Source organism: Manis javanica, chromosome 4, assembly GCF_040802235.1.
Source record: "Manis javanica isolate MJ-LG chromosome 4, MJ_LKY, whole genome shotgun sequence".
In the NCBI taxonomy this organism is placed as follows: domain Eukaryota; kingdom Metazoa; phylum Chordata; class Mammalia; order Pholidota; family Manidae; genus Manis; species Manis javanica.
This window is the reverse complement of record NC_133159.1, coordinates 85616515-85638544: the sequence shown is the minus strand read 5'-3', so window position 1 is coordinate 85638544 and position 22030 is coordinate 85616515. Positions and strand designations below refer to the sequence as shown.

The following is a 22030-nucleotide window of genomic DNA, read 5'->3' as shown; positions in this document are numbered from 1 at the left end:
TAGTTTCTTGCCTGAATAAAACCCTTGGCCCCCAGCTCTTGATGAAGTTTATTGATAGCACACCTGGCTGCAATAATTCCACTTTGGAAATTAACTTCACCTGTATCTGATGGCAATGCTGCAGGATTCCACTTAGTGTAAAACCGTTCTTCAGAAACCACTGAAATCTGAACAAAGTTAAAACTTAGCAATGTATATACTTTAATTACAATGGGGATTTTTGGTAAAATTGCTCAACGTTGTTGGCCATGTAGACTTTAAAAACAATACATGAACAAACCTGATGTGGCACTAATTCATCATAGCCTTTAGTACTTCCACTGGCACAGCAGGCCATAGAGACAACTGTGGAACTTGGAAGAGCATCATATTCTGACCTGTGCTAGAAAACAATAAAAGACACAAGTTTTTTTCTTTCAAATGCAAAGTACCATCCTATAGCATAATGAAATAAGAGGATAGTTACATAAATACATTCTATAAGATACATTAATTTTCTTTAAAGCAAATAACATTCAAAAACTATGCACCACAATCACTTATAAATCTAAGACATTATTTTGAAGTATTGTTGCCACTAAATATCAGAGAAGTAAATATTAAAACATTTAGCAAAGTAAGTAAATACAAGAAAGAGAGGAGATGCTTACCACAATAGGACACTCATTATCATGGGTAATATCCATAAACAGGGCATGTGCAATAGCTGGCATCAAAGGTCTCAAACAGGGCTGAACAAAGGATCCAACAGGTTCGCCTCCATATCGATAAACTAATCTGCCCTCTTCATGACTATTATTTGCACTCATTGCCTCTGCAAACCATTACAGAATATTTTAACAATTTTCATTATTAGTCTCTGAGAAGAGATTAGATTTCTTATCATGACTGACTTTCAAAAAAAGGCCACATAAATACTACCAAAAATAGAACTGCTTTAAACATTTAAACAAATGTCCACTAGTTTAACTGACAAAAACAGTCTCTATTACTTAACCAGAGAAATGCCTTATGCAGGTAAGAGGAAACACATGTTGTTTAATAGAATGTTGGTTAAATAAAATCTTTGGGAAAAAATCTAAGAATTACATTATATATCCTAGTAGGAAATGAAAAACAGATTTGTGTATTTTCAACAAAAAAAATGGTTTAATTTGTGAGTCATCAATTCATCCCACTGGTCTTTGATTTTAAAATGAGGTATTTTACCCTGAAGCAGAAATTTTCATTGATAAAAACAGATGGAGTTATATTAGAAAATTTGTGCACAATATTTAAAAGAACATCACCTATGTTAAAAATGACTAAACATTAAATATAAAGCTACAAATGCTTTTTAATTAAACAAAAACTAAAGCCTACCTCTTATTAAGGAACTAATGCCCAGTCTAGTAACAAAGATATTGTCCAGGTCTTCACTTCCTGTGAACAGTTCAGCTACTACATATAAATTGGGTTGCAATTTCCTAGCAGCATCCAACATGTACTGCAAAAAACATAGTCACAAATGTAACAGAAAGAGAAAAGCAAGATGAGGGGGAGAAGCAGAGGCAAGACTAGGCATAGGTTTGACATAGGAAAATACCACATAGCAAGGCAAAATGAAAATCCAAGAAGAATTTCCAAATGAATTTAATTTTGCATTTGTAGGAAAACATAAGACAGACCAATACACACAAGAAACAAGAAATTATAAAGAAAATAAAAGTTAAAAAGAAAGATTACATTTTGCAAAGATACAGGGACAAAAGGGAGAAAAATAGGAAGAAGAAAAATGTCACTATCACATTAAAAAATGTAAACCATAATGTTGCAATTCTGATAGTCTTTCCCCATTTTATGTGTGTTTATTTTTAATAGTTATAATCAGACTATTAATTTCCAGACAATTGACTATGACATTGATAAATTCCCTTCTTGTGAATTATTTGCTACTGCAAAGATTAGGTCTGACTGACTAGCTTTTCCTACAGATGATAATAAACTCTTAATCAGAAATCAGACCACTTGCAATTTTAACATCATATTTGAGCAAAGGTTAATAGAGTACTTGAAATTCTATCAGCTAACAAGTAGGATCCTAGTGGATTTTTAACTTAAATTAAGCAAATTAAGTTTTAATTTTCTGTTTTGCCATAATGTTTTAACAACCTTTCAAGCGTATATTTTTTTGCTGTTGTATTTTTTGCTAAAGGCACAATAAAAGAAACCTCTGCCAGTTTTTAGAGCTAAAAAATATCCTACCACCTTAACGAATGTTTATTAAATTCTTCCAAATCAAATCAACTTTTTATCACAGACTCAAAACATACATAGTACCATTTTAAAATTATAGAAATAGATGTTTCTCAGATTAACACACATTTCTGAAGAACACTAAGTTGTCAATAGGAAGCTATCAAAGTTCTTATAAAAAGGATGAAAATTATAAGTGTTTACAAAGCTGTATTAGGTAGAAGATAATGCTATAAATGTTGGCATGGTTTAAGTTATTATAAAAGCCCAAAGAGAAAAAAAGAACTCTCATGGTTGCATTTACATTTTTATAAATAATAAAAAATTAAATCAATCAGGCTAAAACTAGCTTCTATATGATGTAATGTTAGGGTTTAAATAACCACTAGAAACTACTCAACTTCAGAATGTCTATTAATACATTAAAAAGAACTTAATAACAAGAATAAGGCAAATTAATATTTATATATTATTAAAGTACTAATATTAATTTTTAAAACATTAATATTAAATATTAACAATAGTTTCATAACATATGGCAATATGGTTGTGTATATACTATCAAGACAATACGATCTACTTCCCTAAATTTAAATAAAAATAAAACTTGTTAAATAATTTATAGCCCAATATTCCATAACAACTGAATCAAAAGATTCTGTTAGAATTGTGCAACTTTATAAGTGTTAAATATTACCACCAAATCAATGCTGGTATCCAACTAGAAAAAAGAACCGGGTATCTGCATAGTCTATTTAAAGAAAGCTAGGAAAGAATACTGATTATCTTTTGTTTGTGTAGATGAATAGTGCTTCAGTACCTCAGCTACATGAAGAGGTGTTGAGTGGCAGTTATCAAGACGTACTCCTTGGAAATAAGTCGCAGTTATTTCAGTGTATTTTTTCATGTGTGCCCAGAGATAAGGACAGTCCTCTGGTTTATTCCCATAGCGTAATTTAACACTGTCTCCCCAGCAAATAAGTTCTCTCCTTAGATAAACTTCTGAACCTGTTAAGAAAGTAGTTTCCTTTCAATGGTTCAAGAAATAAAATGAAAACAACTGCTTCAAGGAAACACTCCTGTTTTAAAATTGCATTGACTATTTCTATCACAAACCATATACTGTTTAAAATTATACCTAAAATTGTATTGGGTAAGGTTTTAAAAATGAATAATTCATATTTCGTATCTATTTTGTTAAAATTCTGGTTTTTAGTCTAAGAATGTGTGCCTAATGTCAAAATTCAAGATGCTTCTTAAAGGAAAACAGTAATAGTGATATCATAGGCTCCTTAAAGCTATAGTTTTACCAAAAACATTTAAAGCTCCATCCCCACGTCCCTAGCCATTTTTGACAACAGGTTATAATTAAATCCATGGCATACAGCAAAATGGCTTTTTTTCATTTAGAATGGCTAGAAAGGAGAGGGCAGAGGTAGTTAAATACAGTTATATTCTTTTTTAAGAAATGGGATTTTAAAATTAAATTTAATGTTATTAAAACATAATTTTAGCTCTGAAATGTTGAAAAATAAATATATTGATGGGCCCCCTGCAAAATTCTTACTGGTAATGAAAAAAGCTATAGAGAAAATAAGATGCTAGGAGCAAGTAAGAGGAAACCTAAAAACAATTACAGTTGACTCTTGAGCAACATGGGTTTGAACTACACAGATCTACTTACATGTAAATTTTTCTCAAATAAATTGGAAAATTTTTTGGAGACCTGCAACAATTTGAAAAAGTCTTTTATTTAGCCTACTTTATTGTAAAAATACAGTATAATACTTGTAACATACAAAATATGTGTTAATCAACTTTGTACTATCAGTAAGGCTTCCCTCTGGTCAATAGGTAGCTATTAGTAGTTAAATTTTTGGGAAGTCAAAGTTATACACAAATTTTTGGTGTTCCTAACCCTGCATTGTTCAAGGGTCAACTGTAGTTTCTAGTTTAACTGTCATTCAAATACCTTAATACTTCTCTGGCTAATTAGTGAAAAAATCTCTTCTGGCAATATACTTGCCATAACAATGGTTTCCAATGTCTTTAAAATAAATATATTAGAATAAATTTTTGCCCAAATAAAATCTTACACAGAACCATAATATAAGATAGATACATAAAAGCCATTCTGTTTGAAGAGAAAGTAGGGGAAAAGAAATGATGAATCCCATTCTTTCTATCAATCCCTTTTCTCTCAAAAGGTATGTACTTCTGGCATCCCTGTGATGAAACAGTTAAAAAGCTACTAGTCTTGTGGGGAAAAAAAAAATCAATGAAAGAGTTTATATTTTTAGCTTGCCATGAACTTTTCTTTTCCTATCCATAGAGAAGTTAACAAAAGTGATGTACCTGGTTCAGCAAAGTTTCGAAGGGGATCATCTCCCATTACCCATCCATTATATGCCATCAGAAAACAAGCTTTATTTGGAAGATGAATCATAGCTTCTTCTGCAGAGAGGGTCATTTTCTCAAATGGGAAAGTAAAATATCTATGGAGATACAAGTAGGTATTAAATCCATACAGAGAAACCCCTTGGAGAGAATCTGAATTAGCACTATTGAAATTGACTTTCTTCCATAATGAGTAGAATAAATAAGGTTAGTTTGATACCATTTATAGGAAATAAACTTCAATATAGGTAAAAAATCTTCAGAAGACTTTTTAAGTTAATCTAACAGGATTGGAGGAATGGAGTCTTAGCATATTTGGATAGCATTTTAAATAATAACTTTAAAAATCTCATAAAATTACTAAGAAAATCAATGAACTATTGATATTACCTTGCAAAATCTTTTACTATATTTTAGCTGTCTAATCTATACTGCCTATTACTTATAAGGAACTAAAGGCTCACTCAATGTGATTAACACTGAATTTACTAATAAGTATGTAGTCCTCCAGAAACATTTATGTAAATGATGACAAATTGGCTCATACTGATGATAGCTTCTCTAACTAAAGATTTGCCAAATAAAATTAATTAATATTAAGCCTAGTTACCAAATCAAAACTTCTATTTCAATTTCAGAAATGTACTGAAGTGACACATTAAAGGTTAATTTGAAAACTTAAATACAATTTTTGATTTTAAACCTTCAATGAGAGGTATACAAAAATATAATACCTGGTAACTAAAGGATGTTTTCTAGTGACAGGTCCTAGTTTAGGACCATGGCCAGCCAGTCGTTCATAAAACACATTTCCCAAAATGCAATTGACTGCCTAGAAAACATTAAGTTACATCAATAAGAGCAATAAAAAAACCAGTATTAAGTCAAAGAAAAACTGCAGTTCAAAAGTAGGTAAAACCTGTTCATGATGACAGTTTATGAGTTGATGCTTCTCTGAATTTAATTCCTCAATTCTCTTACAGAACCAATTACAGCATTCATCAATTGCAGCTGGTCCGTTACTAGAGGAGATAGAGTAATGCAAACTTATTATCAAAGATTTAAAAATTCTGTATTTAAAATTTTTCTAACAAGGGTCATAGAAACTTTAAACATATTCATTAGGATCTTAACTATGACTGGAGATGTTTTTCAATTGTAAAAATTTTTATTAATATGTATAAGAACATGGACCAGGACACAGAAAAAGGAGTAAATGTCAGGTGTTTGAAGTAGCAAAATTAGGTGAATTACTTTATTTCATTTTCTATGCAGGCTTTTAATGAATAGTATGAAATAATACTAAAATAATACTAGTATGAAAATAATAATATTTATAAGTAATATTATTTACTTCACAGGAAAAATACATAACATACTCATGTGGTATGAAAGTTGCTAGTGCAATGTTCATATCTACAGTACAGCCAAGCCGTCTATATTCAGGATCCTGAATAATCTTAAGGTGTTGCTTTGGATCAGGCTTAGTTGCTATTTTCCTATTTTCTGAAAGAAAAAAAGATGATATATTAAATGCAAATATCTACAAGGAGATTATAACTATTATTGATTCCAAATTTTTAGAGTACCATTTTTTCATAGAAAATAAAACAAATGTTTATTTCATAAACATCCTTCCAATTCCACCTTCCATCCTCCTGCACACCACCTGTTATAAACACATACACATACACAGAAGGACTGAGTAGAGGAGGAAGGCAGGGAAGGGAAGAAAGAAAAGAGAAAGAGAGAGATACTGAAATTGAGAGAAAATAACATTATAGAAGAAAAACAGGGGTTCCAATCAATTCAACCCCAGGCCCACTTTTGTGCCTCAGTCAGCATTAATTTATTCTGTACATCTTTTAGGGCATTAAGGACATTGGTGGCACAAATTTTCTTTCCAGGTGCCTCCAAATACACTAACATGAGGAGTCCTTATTCTTCCGAGACTGCTTTCTGTCTAAAGTAGGTCTTATTAGCAACCTCACTTCCTTTGCATCCTCTGAAAGCAGCATACAGGTTTGCTTTTATACTCTTTTCCTTTTCACCAATAAGCATATTCATTGCATAATAATAAAAAATGAGAAAAGTAAATAAATGCTCTGTGGGGAGAATTTTCATTCTTTTTATGGAACTTGTTCCTAATAAATCAGGATTTATTGCTGTTGGTGCAGCATTGCCTTCACTGGGACTTGATTTTACATTATATTTTATATTGATGTTATTTTCTCTTGATTTTATATTAATTAATACCTGGCTTATTCTAAACAGATGTTGAGATGGCTTACATAAGTACAAAAAAATAAGGTCAAATATAAATGTATTCTTAAAATCTAAATTTCTGAGTTTCATCTGGAAGAGTAAATATATGAAAACTGTCAAAAAATCTTTGAAAAAGAAAAAAACTGCACAATTAATGTAAATTATAAAACAATCTTCAGTATTGGTAGAATAAAAGATGTATCACTGGAGTAACACAGATAACAGATCCATATATATTTAGCATATGATTATATACTATGAAGTATTGTGGTGGTCTCCAAATCAGTATAAAAGGATAAATTATCAATACAAACTTATTTTTACAATAAAAATAAAATACCACATTTATATAATATAGACAAATAAATTCTAGGTGTATTAAATATTTAAATGTAAAACATAAATAAGATTTTAGAAGAAAACATAAAATGCTGATGGGAGACATTTCTTAGGTATGATGCAAAATCAGAAGCCATAAAAGAAAAGATTCACAAATTTGACTATATTGGAAAAAAACCATGAAAGCTAAAAGATCAAAAACATACTAGGAGGATATATTTGAGGCCAGTATAATAAGGAACCACCAATAATAATAAATCAATATAAAAAAGACAAAATCACAATAGACAAATAAGGGAAGATTAATAGGCATTAATGGAAGAACCATAAATGGCTAATTAATGTGAAAAGATATTTCACTAATAAGCAAAGAAACATAAATTAAGGAACATTTTGCCTGACTGACAAAGATTATAAAGATTAATGGTATCTAATGTTGATGAGGGTTTAGTTAGTGATAATGTAAACTGTTACAACTTGTGTTGAAAAGCAATTTGACAACAACTATCATAAAGTTACCGTTACATATGTATACACTTTGACCCAGTAATGCTATGTCTAACAATCTTTCCTATAGATTTACTCACATAAGCAAGCAAAGATAACATGGAGGATTAAATATGGTGGCATGAGAGGTGAGACAGAGGCTTCCTCCTAAAACCGCATATAATACAAAAATATAATTAATAAAACTAATCCTGAAAGAGCAACAGGAAAGAGGACTGCGCCAGACTACATACACCTGGAGAAAAGTGCAGACCTCAGGGAACAGGGTAATGTACCAAAGCCATGGCCTGGCGGGACCCAGCTCACCAGCAGGAGGAAAAGAAACAGAGTGGGGAGGGAGTGGAAGTCTGGGACTGCTGAATACCAAACTCCAGAGATCTGCTCTGGGAGCACAAACCTACATTTCATGTTGCTTGCATGGTACTCTCATGATTAGGGGGTTGGAAAGCTAAGACAGGCAGAATTCCTGGAGAGACTGAGATTTCAGCCACTTGTGGAAAGCAGGGATCTATTCCGGCTGCTCTGGGACAAAAGAAAGGCAGGCAGTCTGAGAGAATTCCTAACAGCAAGAGGGCTGCTAAAGGGGGAAGGACTGCACAGACCTTACTGCTCAGGAGAAAGGACAGGTAGACAAAAGTGTCCAGGTGCACTCTTCCCAGCAGTTGGGAATTTTCACAATCTTCAGGTATTCCAGCTCCCTGGCAGGATGCACAGCTCCAAGGACCCCCTCCATGATACACAGCCTACTGCACCTTTCTCCCGGTCAGCCCCACTCAGCTTGCAAACTCGCAAACCCTACCCTTGCAGTAGGCCAGCCAGAGGGAAGACCTGTCTACAACAACTACAAACGCAAAGCATAGAGGCTAATACCTGTGTGCTCGGCCTACTGGTTAAGGCAGTGGAGACAGGCATAGCAGCTGGGAAGCAGGAAACAGTTCTTTCCTCCCCCCAGTCATGAATACCACTCCCCTGTGACCCCCGACATTGCTTCAGGGGCTGAGAAGCTCCAGAGTTAAGAGCTTCTGGGCACTAGAGGGTGCCATATACAAATATGAAACACCAAAGGTACCTGCTTCAAAGTAAAATTATTAATACAACTCCTGAGAAAGATTTAAATGACATCGACCTCATGAATCTTCCTGAAAGGGAGTTCAAAATAAAAGTCATTAACATGCTCATGGAGGTATGGAAAGATATTCAAGAAATCAGGAATGAATTCTGGTAGGAGCTCCAACTGTTGAAGAGCACAATGGAGGGAATTAAAAGCATATTAGATATTGTGGAGGAGAAGATAAATGAAATAGAAACTAGAGAAGAGGAATACAAAGAAGCTAAGGCACAGAGACAAAAAAGGATCTCTAAGAATGAAAGAATATTAAGAGAACTGTGTGACCTATCCAAACGGAACAATATTTGCATTATAGGGGTACCAGAAGAAGAAGAGAGAAAAAGGAATAGAAAGTGTCTTTGAGGAGGTAATTGCTGAAAACTTTCCAAATCTGGGGAAGGAGATAGTCTCTCAGGCCATGGAGATCCACAGATCTCCCAACACAAGGGAGGGACCCAAGGAAGACAACACCAAGACATATAGTAATTAAAATGGCAAAGATTAAGGATAAGGACAGACCATTAAAAGCAGCCGCAGCGAGAAATAAGATCACATACAAAGCAAAACCCATTAGGTTATCATCAGACTTCTCAGCAGAAACCTTACAGGCCAGAAGGGAGTTGCATGATGTATTTAATGCAATGAAGCAGAAGGGCCTTGAACCAAGATTACTTTATCCAGCAAGATTATCATTTAAATTTGAAGGACAGATTGAACAATTTCCAGATAAGCAAAAGTTGAGGGAGTTTACCTCCCACAAACAACCTCTACAGGGTATTTTGGAGGGACTGCTATAGATGGAAGTGTTCCTAAGGTTTAATAGCTATCACCAGGGGCAATAAAACCACAGTAAAGAAAGTAGAACAGCTAATTACTAAGCAAATACAAAATTAAATTAACTATCATGAAAGTCAATCAAGGGATAGACAAAGAGTACAGAATATGATACCTAATACATAAAGAATGGAGGAGGAAGAAAAAGGAGAAAAAAAAAAGAACTTTTAGATTGTGTTTCTAATAGCATATTAAATGAGTTAAGTTAGTCTCTTAGATAGTAAGGAAGCTAACCTTGAACCTTTGGTAACCAAAAATCTAAAGCCTGCAATGGCAATAAATACATACCTATCGATAATCACCCTAAATGTAAATGGACATAATGCACCACACAAAAGACATGGGGTCACTGGATGGATAAAAAAACAAGAACCCATCTATATTCTGCCTACAAGAGACTCACTTTATACCCAGACACATACACAGACTAAAAGTGAAGGATGGAAAAAGATATTTCATGCAACTAATAGGGAGAAAAAGGCAGGAGTTGCAGTACTTGTATCAGACAAAATGGACTTCAAGACAAAGGAAGTCACAAGAGACAAAGAAGAACATTACATTATGATAAAAGGGTCAATCCAACAAGAAGATATAACCATTATAAATATCTATGTGCCCAACACAGGATCACCTACATATGTGAAACAAATACTAACAGATTAAAAGGAAAAATAGATGCAGTGCATCCATTCTAGGAGACTTCAACACTCCACTCACTCCAAAGGACAGATACACCAGATAGAAAAAAAGTAAGGACACAGAGGCATTGAACAACACATTAGAACAGATGGACCTAACAGAAATCTAAAGAACTCTACATCTAAAAGCATCAGAATACACATTCTTCTCAAGTGCACATGGAATATCTTCAAGAATAGATCAGATACTATGGCACAAAAAGAGCCTCAGTCAGTTCAAAAAGATTGTACCAACCAGTTTCTCAGAACATGAAGGTATGAAACTAGAAATAAATTATGCAAAGAAAATGAAAAATCCCACAAACACATGGAGGCTTTACAGCATGCTCCTAAGTAACCAATGGATCAATGACCAAATAAAAACAGAGATCAGACAATATATGGAGACAAATGACAACAATAATTCAACACTGCAAAAGCTGTGGAATGCAGCAAAGGCTGTACTAAGAGGAAAGTATATTGCAATACAGGCCTACCTCAGGAAAGAAGAACAATCCCATATAAGCAGTCTAAACTCACAATTAATGAAACTAGAAAAAGAAGAACAAATGAGGCTCAAAGTCAGTAGAAGGAGGGACATAATAAAGATTAGAGTAGAAATAAATAAAATCGAGAAGAATAAAACAATAGAAAGAATCAATGAAAGCAAGAGCTGGTTCTTTGAGAAAATAAACAAAATAGATAAACCCCTAGCCAGATTTATCAAGAAAAAAGGAGAGTCTACACACATAAAAATAATCAGAAATGAGAAAGGAAAAACCACTATGGACACCACAGAAATATACAGAGAATTATTAGAGAATACTATGAAAAATTATACGCTAACAAACTGGATATCCTAGAAGAAATGGATAACTTTTTAGAAAACTACAACCTTACAAGTCTGATGCAGAAAGAAACAGAAAATCTAAATAGACCAATTACCAGCAATAAAATCGAACTGGTAATCAAAAACCTACTAAGAACAAAATTCCTGTACCAGATAGCTTCACCACTGAATTTTATCAAACATTTAGTGAAGACCTAATACCCTCCTCCTTTAAGTTTTCCAAAGAGTAGAAGAAGAGGGAATACTTCCAAACTCATCCTGGGGCCAGCATCACTCTAATACCAAAACCAGGCAAAGACCCTACCAAAAAAGAAAATTACAGACCAATATACCTGATGGACATAGATGTAAAAATACTCAACAAAATATTAACAAACCGAATTAAAAAATACATCAAAAAGATCATCCATCATGATCAAGTAGGATTTATTCCAGGGATGCAAGGATGGTACAACATTTGAAAATCAATCAACATTATCCACTACATCAACAAAAAGAAGGACAAAAACCACATGATCATATCCATAGATGCTGGAAAAGCATTTGACAAAATTCAACATCAATTCACAATAAAAACTCTCAACAAAATGGGTATAGAGGCCAAGTACTTCAACATAATAAAGGCCATACATGGCAAACCCACAGCCAACTTTATACTTAACAGCGAGAGCTGAAAGCTTTTCCTTTAAGATTGGGAACAAGACAAGGATGCCCACTCCCCTGAGTTCTATTCAATAGAGTACTGGGCATCCTGGCCATGGCAATCAGACAACACAAAGAAATAAAAGGCATTCAGATTGGCAAGGAAGAAGTTAAAGAGTCACTGTTTGCAGATGATATGATATTGTACATAAAAAGCCCTAAAGAATCCACTCAAAAACTACTAGATCTAATATTTGAATTCAGCAAAGTTGCAGGATACAAAATTAATATGGAGAAATCTGTTGCATTCCTATACACTAACAATGAACTAGCAGAGAGAGAAATCAGGAAAAAAATTCCATTCACAGTTGCATCAAAAAGAATAAAATACCTTGGAATAAACCTACCAAGGAAGTGAAATACCTATACTCTGAAAACTACAAGACACTCATGAGAGAAATTAAAGAAGATAATAAATGGAAACACATCCTGTGCTCATGGAAGGGAAGAATTAATATTGTCAAAATGGCCATCCTGCCTAAATCAATCTACAGATCCAATGCAATTCCTATCAAAACACCAACCGCATTCTTCAACCAACTAGAGAAAATCATTTGAAAATTCATATGGAACCACAAAAAACCTGGAATACACAAAGCACTCCTGAGAAGGAAAAATAAAGCTGGGGGGAGATTATGCTCTCCAACTTAAAGCCCTACGACAAAGCCACAGTAATCAAGACAATATGATACTGGTACAAGAACAGAGCCATAGACCAAAGTAACAGAGAGCCCTGATATAAACCCAACCATATATGGTCAATTAATATACAATAAAGGAGCCATGGACAAACAATGCAGAAATGACAGCCGGCAAAACAGGATAGCTACATGCAACAGAATGAAACTGGATTATTGTTTAACCCCATACACCAAAGTAAACTAAAAATGGATCACAGACCTGAATGTAAGTCATGAAACCTTAAAACTCTTAGAAGACAATACAGGCAAAAATCTCCTGAATATAAGCATGAGCAACTTCTGAACACATCTCCTCGAGTAAGGGAAACAAAAGTAAAAATGAACTCCGGGGGCTACATCAAACTAAAAAGTTTCTGTATGGCAAAGGACACTATCAACAGAACAAAAAGGCATCCTACAGTATGGGAAAATATACTTGTAAATGACATATCCAACAAAGGGTTAACATCCAAAATATATAAAGAACTTACAAGCCTCAACACCCAAAAAGCAAATAACACAATTAACAAATGGGCAGAGAATATGAAGAGACAGTTCTCCAAAGAAGAAATTCAGATGGCGAACAGACACATGAAAAGATGCTCCACATCACTAATCATCAGGGAAATGTAAATTAAAACCACAATGAGATATCACCTCACACCAGTAAGGATGGCCAGCATTGAAAAGACTAGGAGCAACAAATGCTGGCGAGGATGTGGAGAAAGGGGAACCCTCCTACACTGCTGGTGGGAATGTAAATTAGTTCAATCATTGTGGAAAACAATATTGAGGTTCCTCAAAAACTCAAAATAGAAATACCATTTGACCCATGAATTCCACTCCTAGGAATTTACCCAAAGAATACAACAAATCAGATTCAAAAAGACATACGCACCCTGATGTTTATCACAGCACTTTTTACAATAGCCAAGATATGGAAGCAACCTAATTGTCCATCAGTAGATGAATGGATAAAAAAGATGTGGTACATATACACAATGGAATACTATTCAGCCATAAGAAAGAAACAAATCCTACCATTTACAACAACATGGATGAAGCTGGAGGATACTCAGTGAAATAAGCCAGGCAGAGAAAGATACCAAATGATTTCCCTCATTTGTGGAGTATAACAATGAAGCAAAACTGAAGGAACAAAACAGTAGAAGACTCAGAGAATCCAAGAAGGGACTAGTGGTTACCAAAGGGGAGGGGTTTGGGAAGGTGGGTGGGGAGGGAGGGAGAAGGGGATTGAAGGGAAGGGTATTATATTTAGTATACATGGTGTGGGGCATCAAAGGGAAAATAGTGTAGCACAGAGAAGGCAAATAGTCAATCTGTGACATCTTACTACACTGATGGACAGTGACTGCATTGGGGTAAGTGGGGACTTGATAATATGAGTAAATGTAGTAACCACATTGTTTTTCATGTGAAACCTTCATAAGAGTATATATCAATAATACCTTTGTAGTAGAGCTTGAAGTTGTCCCATGCCTGTAACAGTGCATAGCACATAAGAGATATGTATTCAATAGATATGGGTTTTTTTTCCAAAAAATTTACTCTTTGTGAAAAAATTCTAACTCAAGCCTTATCTAATGCTTACTGCCCTTCCTTGCAGGTCAAAATGCTAGACCTGTGACTGAGGCACCTATCTCATTGATGTTCCAAAGGCTGAGAGATCTTTCCTGCTAGACTGTCTTTGATTTTTCAGTTGTAATAGTATATTTAACTAGCTTTTGGAAAGCTGTTCACCATGAACACAGTACATTATGCCATCACTTCCCTGTAGCTGAAGTTCTTTCTGCTGCCTTGTTATTCTTTATTTAGGCTGACTTGCCCACACTCAAAAGGTTGTTGAAGTCTTGTCCTAGTGAGTCTCCTTTGAGGTACACTGCACTTAAAAAGCAAATCTTAGGTCCTTTAAAGCTGGTTAAATTGCTCTCCTCATGACGTAAACTTCTACATTGCTCATAAGAACTAATACAACTTACAAACAGGTCATATACACAGATTTTACCCACTTGAAGTTTGCAAACATCAACATCCTGAAAATATTTCCACTATTTAACTACTTCTAGAACATAGAAAGCTTGTTAACAATACAATGAACCTCATATGCAATTGGACACTGCCAAGGTTGTGTCAATTTTACAAACATAAAAACAGGAAATGTTAACCTCCCCCATTCCTTCAACCTCTATTATATGAATAAAAGAACTTGAGACTATTTAACTCAATTTTTATTTTATTTTATTTTATTTTATTTTGGTATCATTAATGTACAATTACATGAGGAACATTGTTTACTAGTCTCCCTCCATCAGCAAGTTCCCCCCACATACCCCAGCAGTCACTGTCCATCAGTGTAATAAGATGTGATAGAATCACTACTTCTCTTCTGTGTTGTACAGCCCTCCCTGTGGCCCCCGCTGCATATTATACATGCTAATCATTATGCCACCTTCCTTTTTCCTCCCTCCTTATCCCTCCCTTCCCACTCATCCTCCCCAGTACCTTTCCCTTTGGTAACTGTTAATTCATTCTTGGGTTCTGAGAGTTGGCTGCTATTTCGCTCCTTCAGTTTTTTCTTTGTTCTTATACTCCACAGATGAGTGAAATCATTTGATACTTGTCCTTCTCCACCTGGATTATTTCACTGAGCATAATACCCTCTAGCTCCATCCATGTTGTTGCAAATGGTAGGATTTGTATTATTGCTGGCTGAATAGTATTCCATTGTGTATACGTAAGACATCTTCTTTATCCATTCATCTACTGATGGACACTTAGGTTGCTTCCATTTCTTGGCTATTGTAAATACTGCTGCGATAAACATAGGGGTGCATATGTCTTTTTGAATCTGAGAAGTTGTATTCTTAGGGCAAATTCCTACGAGTGGTATTCCTGGGTCAAATGGTATTTCAATTTTGAGTTTTTTGAGCAACCTCCATATGGCTTTCCACAATGGTTGAACTAATTTACATTCCCAGCAGCAAGGTAGAAGGGTTTCCCTTTCTCCACAACCGTGCCAACATTTGTTGTTGTTTGTCTTTCGGACGGTGATGATCCTTACTTGTGTGAGGTGGTACCTCATTGTGGTTTTAATTTGCATTTCTCTGATGACTAGCAATGTGGAGCATCTTTCATGCGTCTATTGGCCATATGAATTTCTTCTTTAGAGAAATGTCTGTTCAGATCCCATGCCCATTTTTTAATCGAATTATTTGCTTTTTATTTGTTGAGGTGCATGAGCTCTTTATATATTTTGGATGTCAACCCTTTATCAGATCTGTCATTTATGAATATATTCTCCCATACTGTAGGATGCCTTATTGTTCTATTGATGGTGTCCTTTGATGTACAGAAGCTTTTCAGCTTGATATAGTCCCACTTTATCATTTTTGCTTTTGTTTCTCTTGCCTGGTGAGATATATTCATGAAGAAGATGCTCATGTTTATGTCCAAGAGATATTTGCCTATGTTTTTTTCTAAGAGTTTTATGGTTTCATGACTTACGTTCAGGTCTTTGATCCATTTTGAATTTACTTTTGTGTATGGAGTTAGACAGTGATCCAGTTTCATTCTCTTACATGTAGCTGTCCAGTTCTGCCAGCACCATCTGTTGAAGAGACTGTCATTTCCCCCATTGTATGTCCATGGCTCCTTTATCGAATATTAATTGACCATATATGTTTGGGTTAATGTCTGGAGTCTCTAATCTGTTCCACTGGTCTGTGGCTCTGTTCTTGTGCCAGTACCAAATTGTCTTGATTACTATGGCTTTGTAGTAGAGCTTGAAGTTGGGGAGTGAGATCCCCGTCACTTTATTCTTCTTTCTCAGGATTGCTTTGGCTATTCGGGGTCTTTGGTGTTTCCATATGAATTTTTTATCTATTTCTTCCAGTTCGTTGAAGAATGTTGTTGGTAATTTGATAGGGATTGCATCAAATCTGTATATTGCTTTGGGCAGGATGGCCATTTTGATTATATTAATTCTTCCTAGCCAAGAGCATGGGATGAGTTTCCATTTGTTAGTGCCCTCTTTAATTTCTCTTAAGAGTGTCTTATAGTTTTCAGGGTATAGGTTCTTTCACTTCTTTGGTTAGGTTTATCTTTTTGATGCAATTGTGAATGGAATTGTTTTCCTGATTTCTCTTTCTATTGGTTCATTGTTAGTGTATAGGAAAGCCATAAATTTCTGTGTGTTAATTTTGTATCCTGCAACTTTGCTGAATTACGATATCAGTTCTAGTAGTTTTGGAGTGGAGTCTTTAGGGTTTTTTATGTACAATATCATGTCATCTGCAAATAGTGACAGTTTGACTTCTTCTTTACCAATCTGGATTCCTTGTATTTCTTTGTTTTGTCTGATTGTCGTGGCTAGGACCTCCAGTACTATGTTAAATAACAGTGGGTATAGTGGGCATCCCTGTCTTGTTCCTGATCTCAGAGGAAAAACTTTCAGCTTCTCGCTGTTCAGTATGATGTTGGCTGTGGGTTTATCATATATGGCCTTTATTATGTTGAGGTACTTGCCCTCTACACCCATTTTGCTTAGAGTTTTTATTATGAATGGATGTTGAATTTTGTCAAATACTTTTTCAGCATCTATGGAGATAATCATGTGGTTTCTGTCCTTCTTTTTGTTTATGTGGTGGATGATGTTGATGGATTTTCGAATGTTGTACCATCATTGCATCTGTGGGATGAATCCCACTTGATCATGGTGTATGATCCTTTTGATATATTTTTGAATTTGGTTTGCTAATATTTTGTTGAGTATTTTTGCATCTGTGTTCATCAGTGATATTGGTCTGTAATTTTCTTTTTTGGTGGGGTCTTTGCCTGGTTTTGGTATTAGGGTGATGTTGGCTTCATAGAATGAGTTTGGGAGTATTCCCTCCTCTTCTATTTTTTGGAACACTTTAAGGAGAATGGGTATTATGTCTTCTCTGTGTGTCTGATAAAATTCCGAGGTAAATCCGTCCGGCCCCGGGGTTTTGTTTTTGGGTAATTTTTTGATTACCGTTTCAATTTCTTTGCTCGTAATTGGTTTGTTTAACTTTTGTGTTTCTTCCTTGGTCAGTCTTGGAAAGTTGTATTTTTCTAGGAAGTTGTCCATTTCTTCTAGGTTTTCCAGCTTGTTAGCATATAGGTTTTCATAGTAGTCTTTAATAATTCTTTGTATTTCTGTGGGGTATGTTGTACTTTTTCCTTTCTCATTTCTGATTCTGTTCATGTGTGTAGATTCTCTTTTTCTCTTAATAAGTCTGGCTAGGGGTTTATCTATTTTGTTTATTTTCTCAGAGAAGCAGCTCTTGGTTTCACTGATTTTTTTCTATTGTTTCATTCTTCTCAGTTTTATTTATTTCTTCTTTGATCTTTATTATGTCCCTCATTCTGCTGACTTTGGGCCTCATTTTTCTTCTTGTTCCAATTTCAATTGTGACTATAGACTGTTCATTTGGGATTATTCTTCCTTCTTCAATCAGGTCTGGATTGCTTTATACATTCCTCTTAGAACTGCCTTTGCTGCATCCCACAGAAGTTGGGGCTTTGTGCTGTTGTTCTCATTTGTCTCCATATCTTGCTTGATTGCTGTTTTAATTTGGTCATTGATCCATTGATTATTTAGAAGCATGTTGTTAAGCCTCTGTGTGTTTGTCAACCTTTTTGTTGTCTTTGTACAATTTATTTCTAGTTTATACCTTTGTGGTCTGAGAAGTTGGTTGGTAGAATTTCAATCTTTTGGAATTTACTGAGGCTCTTTTTGTGACCTAGTATGTGGTCTATTCTGGAAAATGTTCCATATGCGCTTAAGAACAATGTGTATCCTGCTGCTTTTGGGTATACAGTTCTGTAGGTGTTTGTTAAGTCATCTGTTCTAGTGTGTTGTTCAGTGCTTCTGTGTCCTTACTAATTCCCTGCCTGGTGGATCTGTCATTTGGAGTGAGTAGTGTGTTGAAGTCTCCTAGAACGAATGCATTGCAGTCTATTTCCTCCTTTAATTCTGTTAGTGTTTGTTTCACATATGCTGGTGCTCCTGTATTGGGTGCATATATATTTATAATAGTTATATCCTCTTGTTGGACTGAGCCCTTTATCATTATGTAATGTCCTTCTTTATCTCGTTACTTTCTTTGTTTTGAAGTCTATTTTGTCTGATACAAGTACTGCAACACCTGTTTTTTTCTCCCTATTGTTTGCATGAAATATCTTTTTCCACCCTTGGAGTTTTGATCTGTGTATGTCTTTGGGTTTGAGGTGAGTCTCCTGTAAGCAGCATATAGATGGGTCTTGCTTTTTTTATCCATTCTATTACTCTGTGCCTTTTGATTGGTGCATTCAGTCCATTTATATTTAGGGTGATTATTGAAAGACATGTACTTATTGCTGGGTTACCAAAGGTTCAAGGGTAGCTTCTTTACTATCTAACCGTCTAAGTTAACTCTTATTGAGCTATTATAAACACAGTCTGATGATTCTTTATTTCTCTCCCTTCTTATTCCTCCTCCTCCATTCATTATATGTTAGGTGTTTTATTCTGTACTCTTTTGTGTTTCCTTTGACTGTTAATAGTTGATTTTATTTTTTGCCTTTACTTAGTATTTGGTTGGTCTGCTTCCTTTGTTGTGATTTTATTTTCTCTGGTGACATCTATTTTGCCTTAGGAGTGCTTCCATCTAGAGCAATCCCTTTCAAATATCCTGTAGAGGTGGTTTGTGGGAGGCAAATTCCCTCAACTTTTGCTTTTCTGGGAATTGTTTAATCCCTCCTTCGTATTTAAATGATAATTTTGCTGGATACAGTATTCTTGGTTCAAGGCCGTTCTGTTTCATTGCATTAAATATATCATGCGATTCTCTTCTCACCTGTAAGCTTTCTGTTGAGAAGTCTGATGATAGCCTGATGGGTTGTTCTTTGCAGGTGACCTTTTCTCTCCCTCTGGCCACCTTTAAAACTCTGTCCTTGTCTCTGATCTTTGCCATTTTAATTATTATATGTCTTGGTGTTTTTCTCCTTGGGTCCCTTGTGTTGGGAGTTCTGTGGGCTTCCATGGTCTGAGAGACTATTTCCTCCCCCAGTTTGGGGAAGTTTTCAGCAGTTATTTCTTCAAAAACACTTTCTATTCCTTTTTCTCTCTCTTCTTCTTCTTGTACCCCTATAATGCAAATATTGTTCTGCTTGGATTGGTCACAGAGTTCTCTTAATATTCTTTCATTCCTAGAGATCATTTTATCTCTCTCTGCCTCTGCTTCTCTGTATTCCTAGTCTCTGATTTCTATTCCATTAACAGTCTCTTGCACCTCATCAAGTCTGTTCTTAAGTCCTTCCAGAGATTGTTTTATTTCTGTATTCTCTCTCCTGACTTCATCCCTTAGCTCTTGCATACTTCCCTGCAGGTCCATCAGCATGGTTATGACCTTTATTTTGAATTCTTTTTCAGGAAGACTGGTTAAATCTATCCCATTAGGCCCTCTCTCTGAGGTTGTCTGGGTGATCTTTGACTGGACCAGATTGTTGTGCCTTCTCATGGCAATAGACGATGTCGCAGGCCAGTGGCATGTGTGTCAGCTGGGAGAACAAAGTCCCTTCCTGCTTGTTGTTCACCATGCCCTTCTCCGCTGCCTGCGCCGGTTACCCACACACCTGGAAGCAGTCTCTGGGATCCCCTGAGCTGCCCTGGGCAGGACCACCTTCAGGCTAGCCTAGAGCCCTGTGGGGGTTCATAGCCATTCTGGGAGTGTTCTCCCACAAGAACAGTATTGCTTCATGTCTCCCGGGCCTTGCTCCGGCTTCCGCTGCCTGCACCAGTTACCTGTGCACCTGGCGGCAGTGTCTGGGATCCCCTGAGCTGCCCTGGGCAGGGCTGCCTTCAGGCTAGCATAGTGCACTGTGTGGAGTCACCATACCAGGGGTGTTCTCCTATGAGAACAGTGCCCCTTTATGCCTCCCGGGCCTTGCACCATTTTCCGCTGCCCATCCTGGCTAGCTGCGTACTGGGAGGAGACTCTGTATGGTTGCTGTGGGTGGGCTGTTCCCGTCTGCAGCACTGGTCGGGGGGACCAAATGGCAGGCTGCTTTCCCCATCAAGGGGTTAAGGGGCCTGAAGAGTCTCAAAAATTCCCAGCCTTCTGGGCTGAGTGTGCTGCGATGATTTGGTTCAGCTGTTGAGCCCTTTCCCTTCAAGACTTTTAAAAATCTCCCACTTTTTTTTTGTCCCAGGAGAGCTGGTTGTGGGGACCCACTTGCAATCTCTCTGTCTCGGGTTTTACTTTTCCATTTCTCTAATGTCCAGCACACCATACAACATGTGAATATGCTCCCAGTGCAGATGACTAGGGCTGGTTATTTAGCAGTCCTGTGCTTCCACTCCCTCCCCGCTCTGACTCCTCTCCTCACGCGAGTGAACTGGGGTGAGGGGAGTGCTCGGGTCCCACCAGACCATGGCTTTGTATCTTACCTCCTTAGTGAGATGCTGAGTTCTCACAGATGTAGATGCAGCCTGGATGTTGTACTGTATCTTCTCGTCTTTCTTTTAGGAATAGTTGTATTTGCTGTATTTTCAAAAATATATATGGTTTTGGGAGGAGATTTCCGAACCCTGCTCATGCTGCCATCTTGAGCCCTCCCTCCAATTTAACTCAATTTTTAAAAATTTTGTTATCATTAATCTACAATTACATGATGAACATTATGTTTACTAGGTTCTCCCCTACCCCAAGTCCCCCCCACAAACCCCATTAGAGTCACTGTCCATCAGCATAGTAAGATGTTGTAGGATCACTACTTGTCTTCTCTGTGTTGCAAAGCCTTCCCCTTTCCCCCACCCCCCACATTATACATGCTAATCATAATACCCCCTTTCTTCTTCCCCACCCTTATCCCTCCCTACCCTTCCATTCTCCCCAGTGTCTTTCCCTTTGGTAACTGTTAGTCCATTCTTGGGTTCTGTGATTCTGCTGTTGTTTTGTTCCTTCAGTTTTTCTTTTGTTCTTATACTCCACAGATGAGTGAAACCATTTGGTATTTGTCTTTCTCCGCTTGGCTTATTTCACTGAGCATAATACCCTCTAGCTCCATCCATGTTGTTGCAAATGGTAGGATTTGTTTTCTTCTTATGGTTGAATAATATTCCATTGTGTATATGTACCACATCTTCTTTATCCATTCGTCTACTGATGGACACTTAGGTTGCTTCCATTTCTTGGCTATTGTAAATAGTGCTGCGATAAACATAGGGGTGCATCTGTCTTTTTCAAACTGGAGTGCTGCATCCTTAGGGTAAATTCCTAGAAGTGGAATTCCTGGGTCAAATGGTAAGTCTGTTTTGAGCATTTTGAGGAACCTCCATACTGCTTTCCACAATGGTTGAACTAATTTACATTCCCACCAGCAGTGTAGGAGGGTTCCCCTTTCTCCACAA

The 22030-nt window shown here is 36.2% G+C and overlaps 1 protein-coding gene across 8 annotated transcripts in view; it reads right to left on the bottom strand.

Moving 5' to 3' along the window:
* The window catches only part of AGL (amylo-alpha-1,6-glucosidase and 4-alpha-glucanotransferase), an 83969-nt gene that overhangs the window by 34915 nt on the left and 27024 nt on the right, over positions 1–22030 (bottom strand). For all 8 annotated transcript variants that reach the window (XR_012130253.1, XM_073234344.1, XM_073234340.1 and 5 more), the window contains 9 exons: positions 6012–6138; positions 5552–5654; positions 5367–5464; positions 4591–4730; positions 3056–3243; positions 1363–1486; positions 651–814; positions 281–382; positions 12–167 (listed from right to left, as the gene is read on the bottom strand). Coding sequence is in view for 7 of the 8 variants with exons in the window: in XM_073234344.1 (XP_073090445.1) it covers positions 12–167; positions 281–382; positions 651–814; positions 1363–1486; positions 3056–3243; positions 4591–4730; positions 5367–5464; positions 5552–5654; positions 6012–6138 (1202 nt within the window). In the remaining variant the exon portion in view is untranslated. The remainder of the gene's footprint in view (positions 1–11; positions 168–280; positions 383–650; positions 815–1362; positions 1487–3055; positions 3244–4590; positions 4731–5366; positions 5465–5551; positions 5655–6011; positions 6139–22030) is intronic.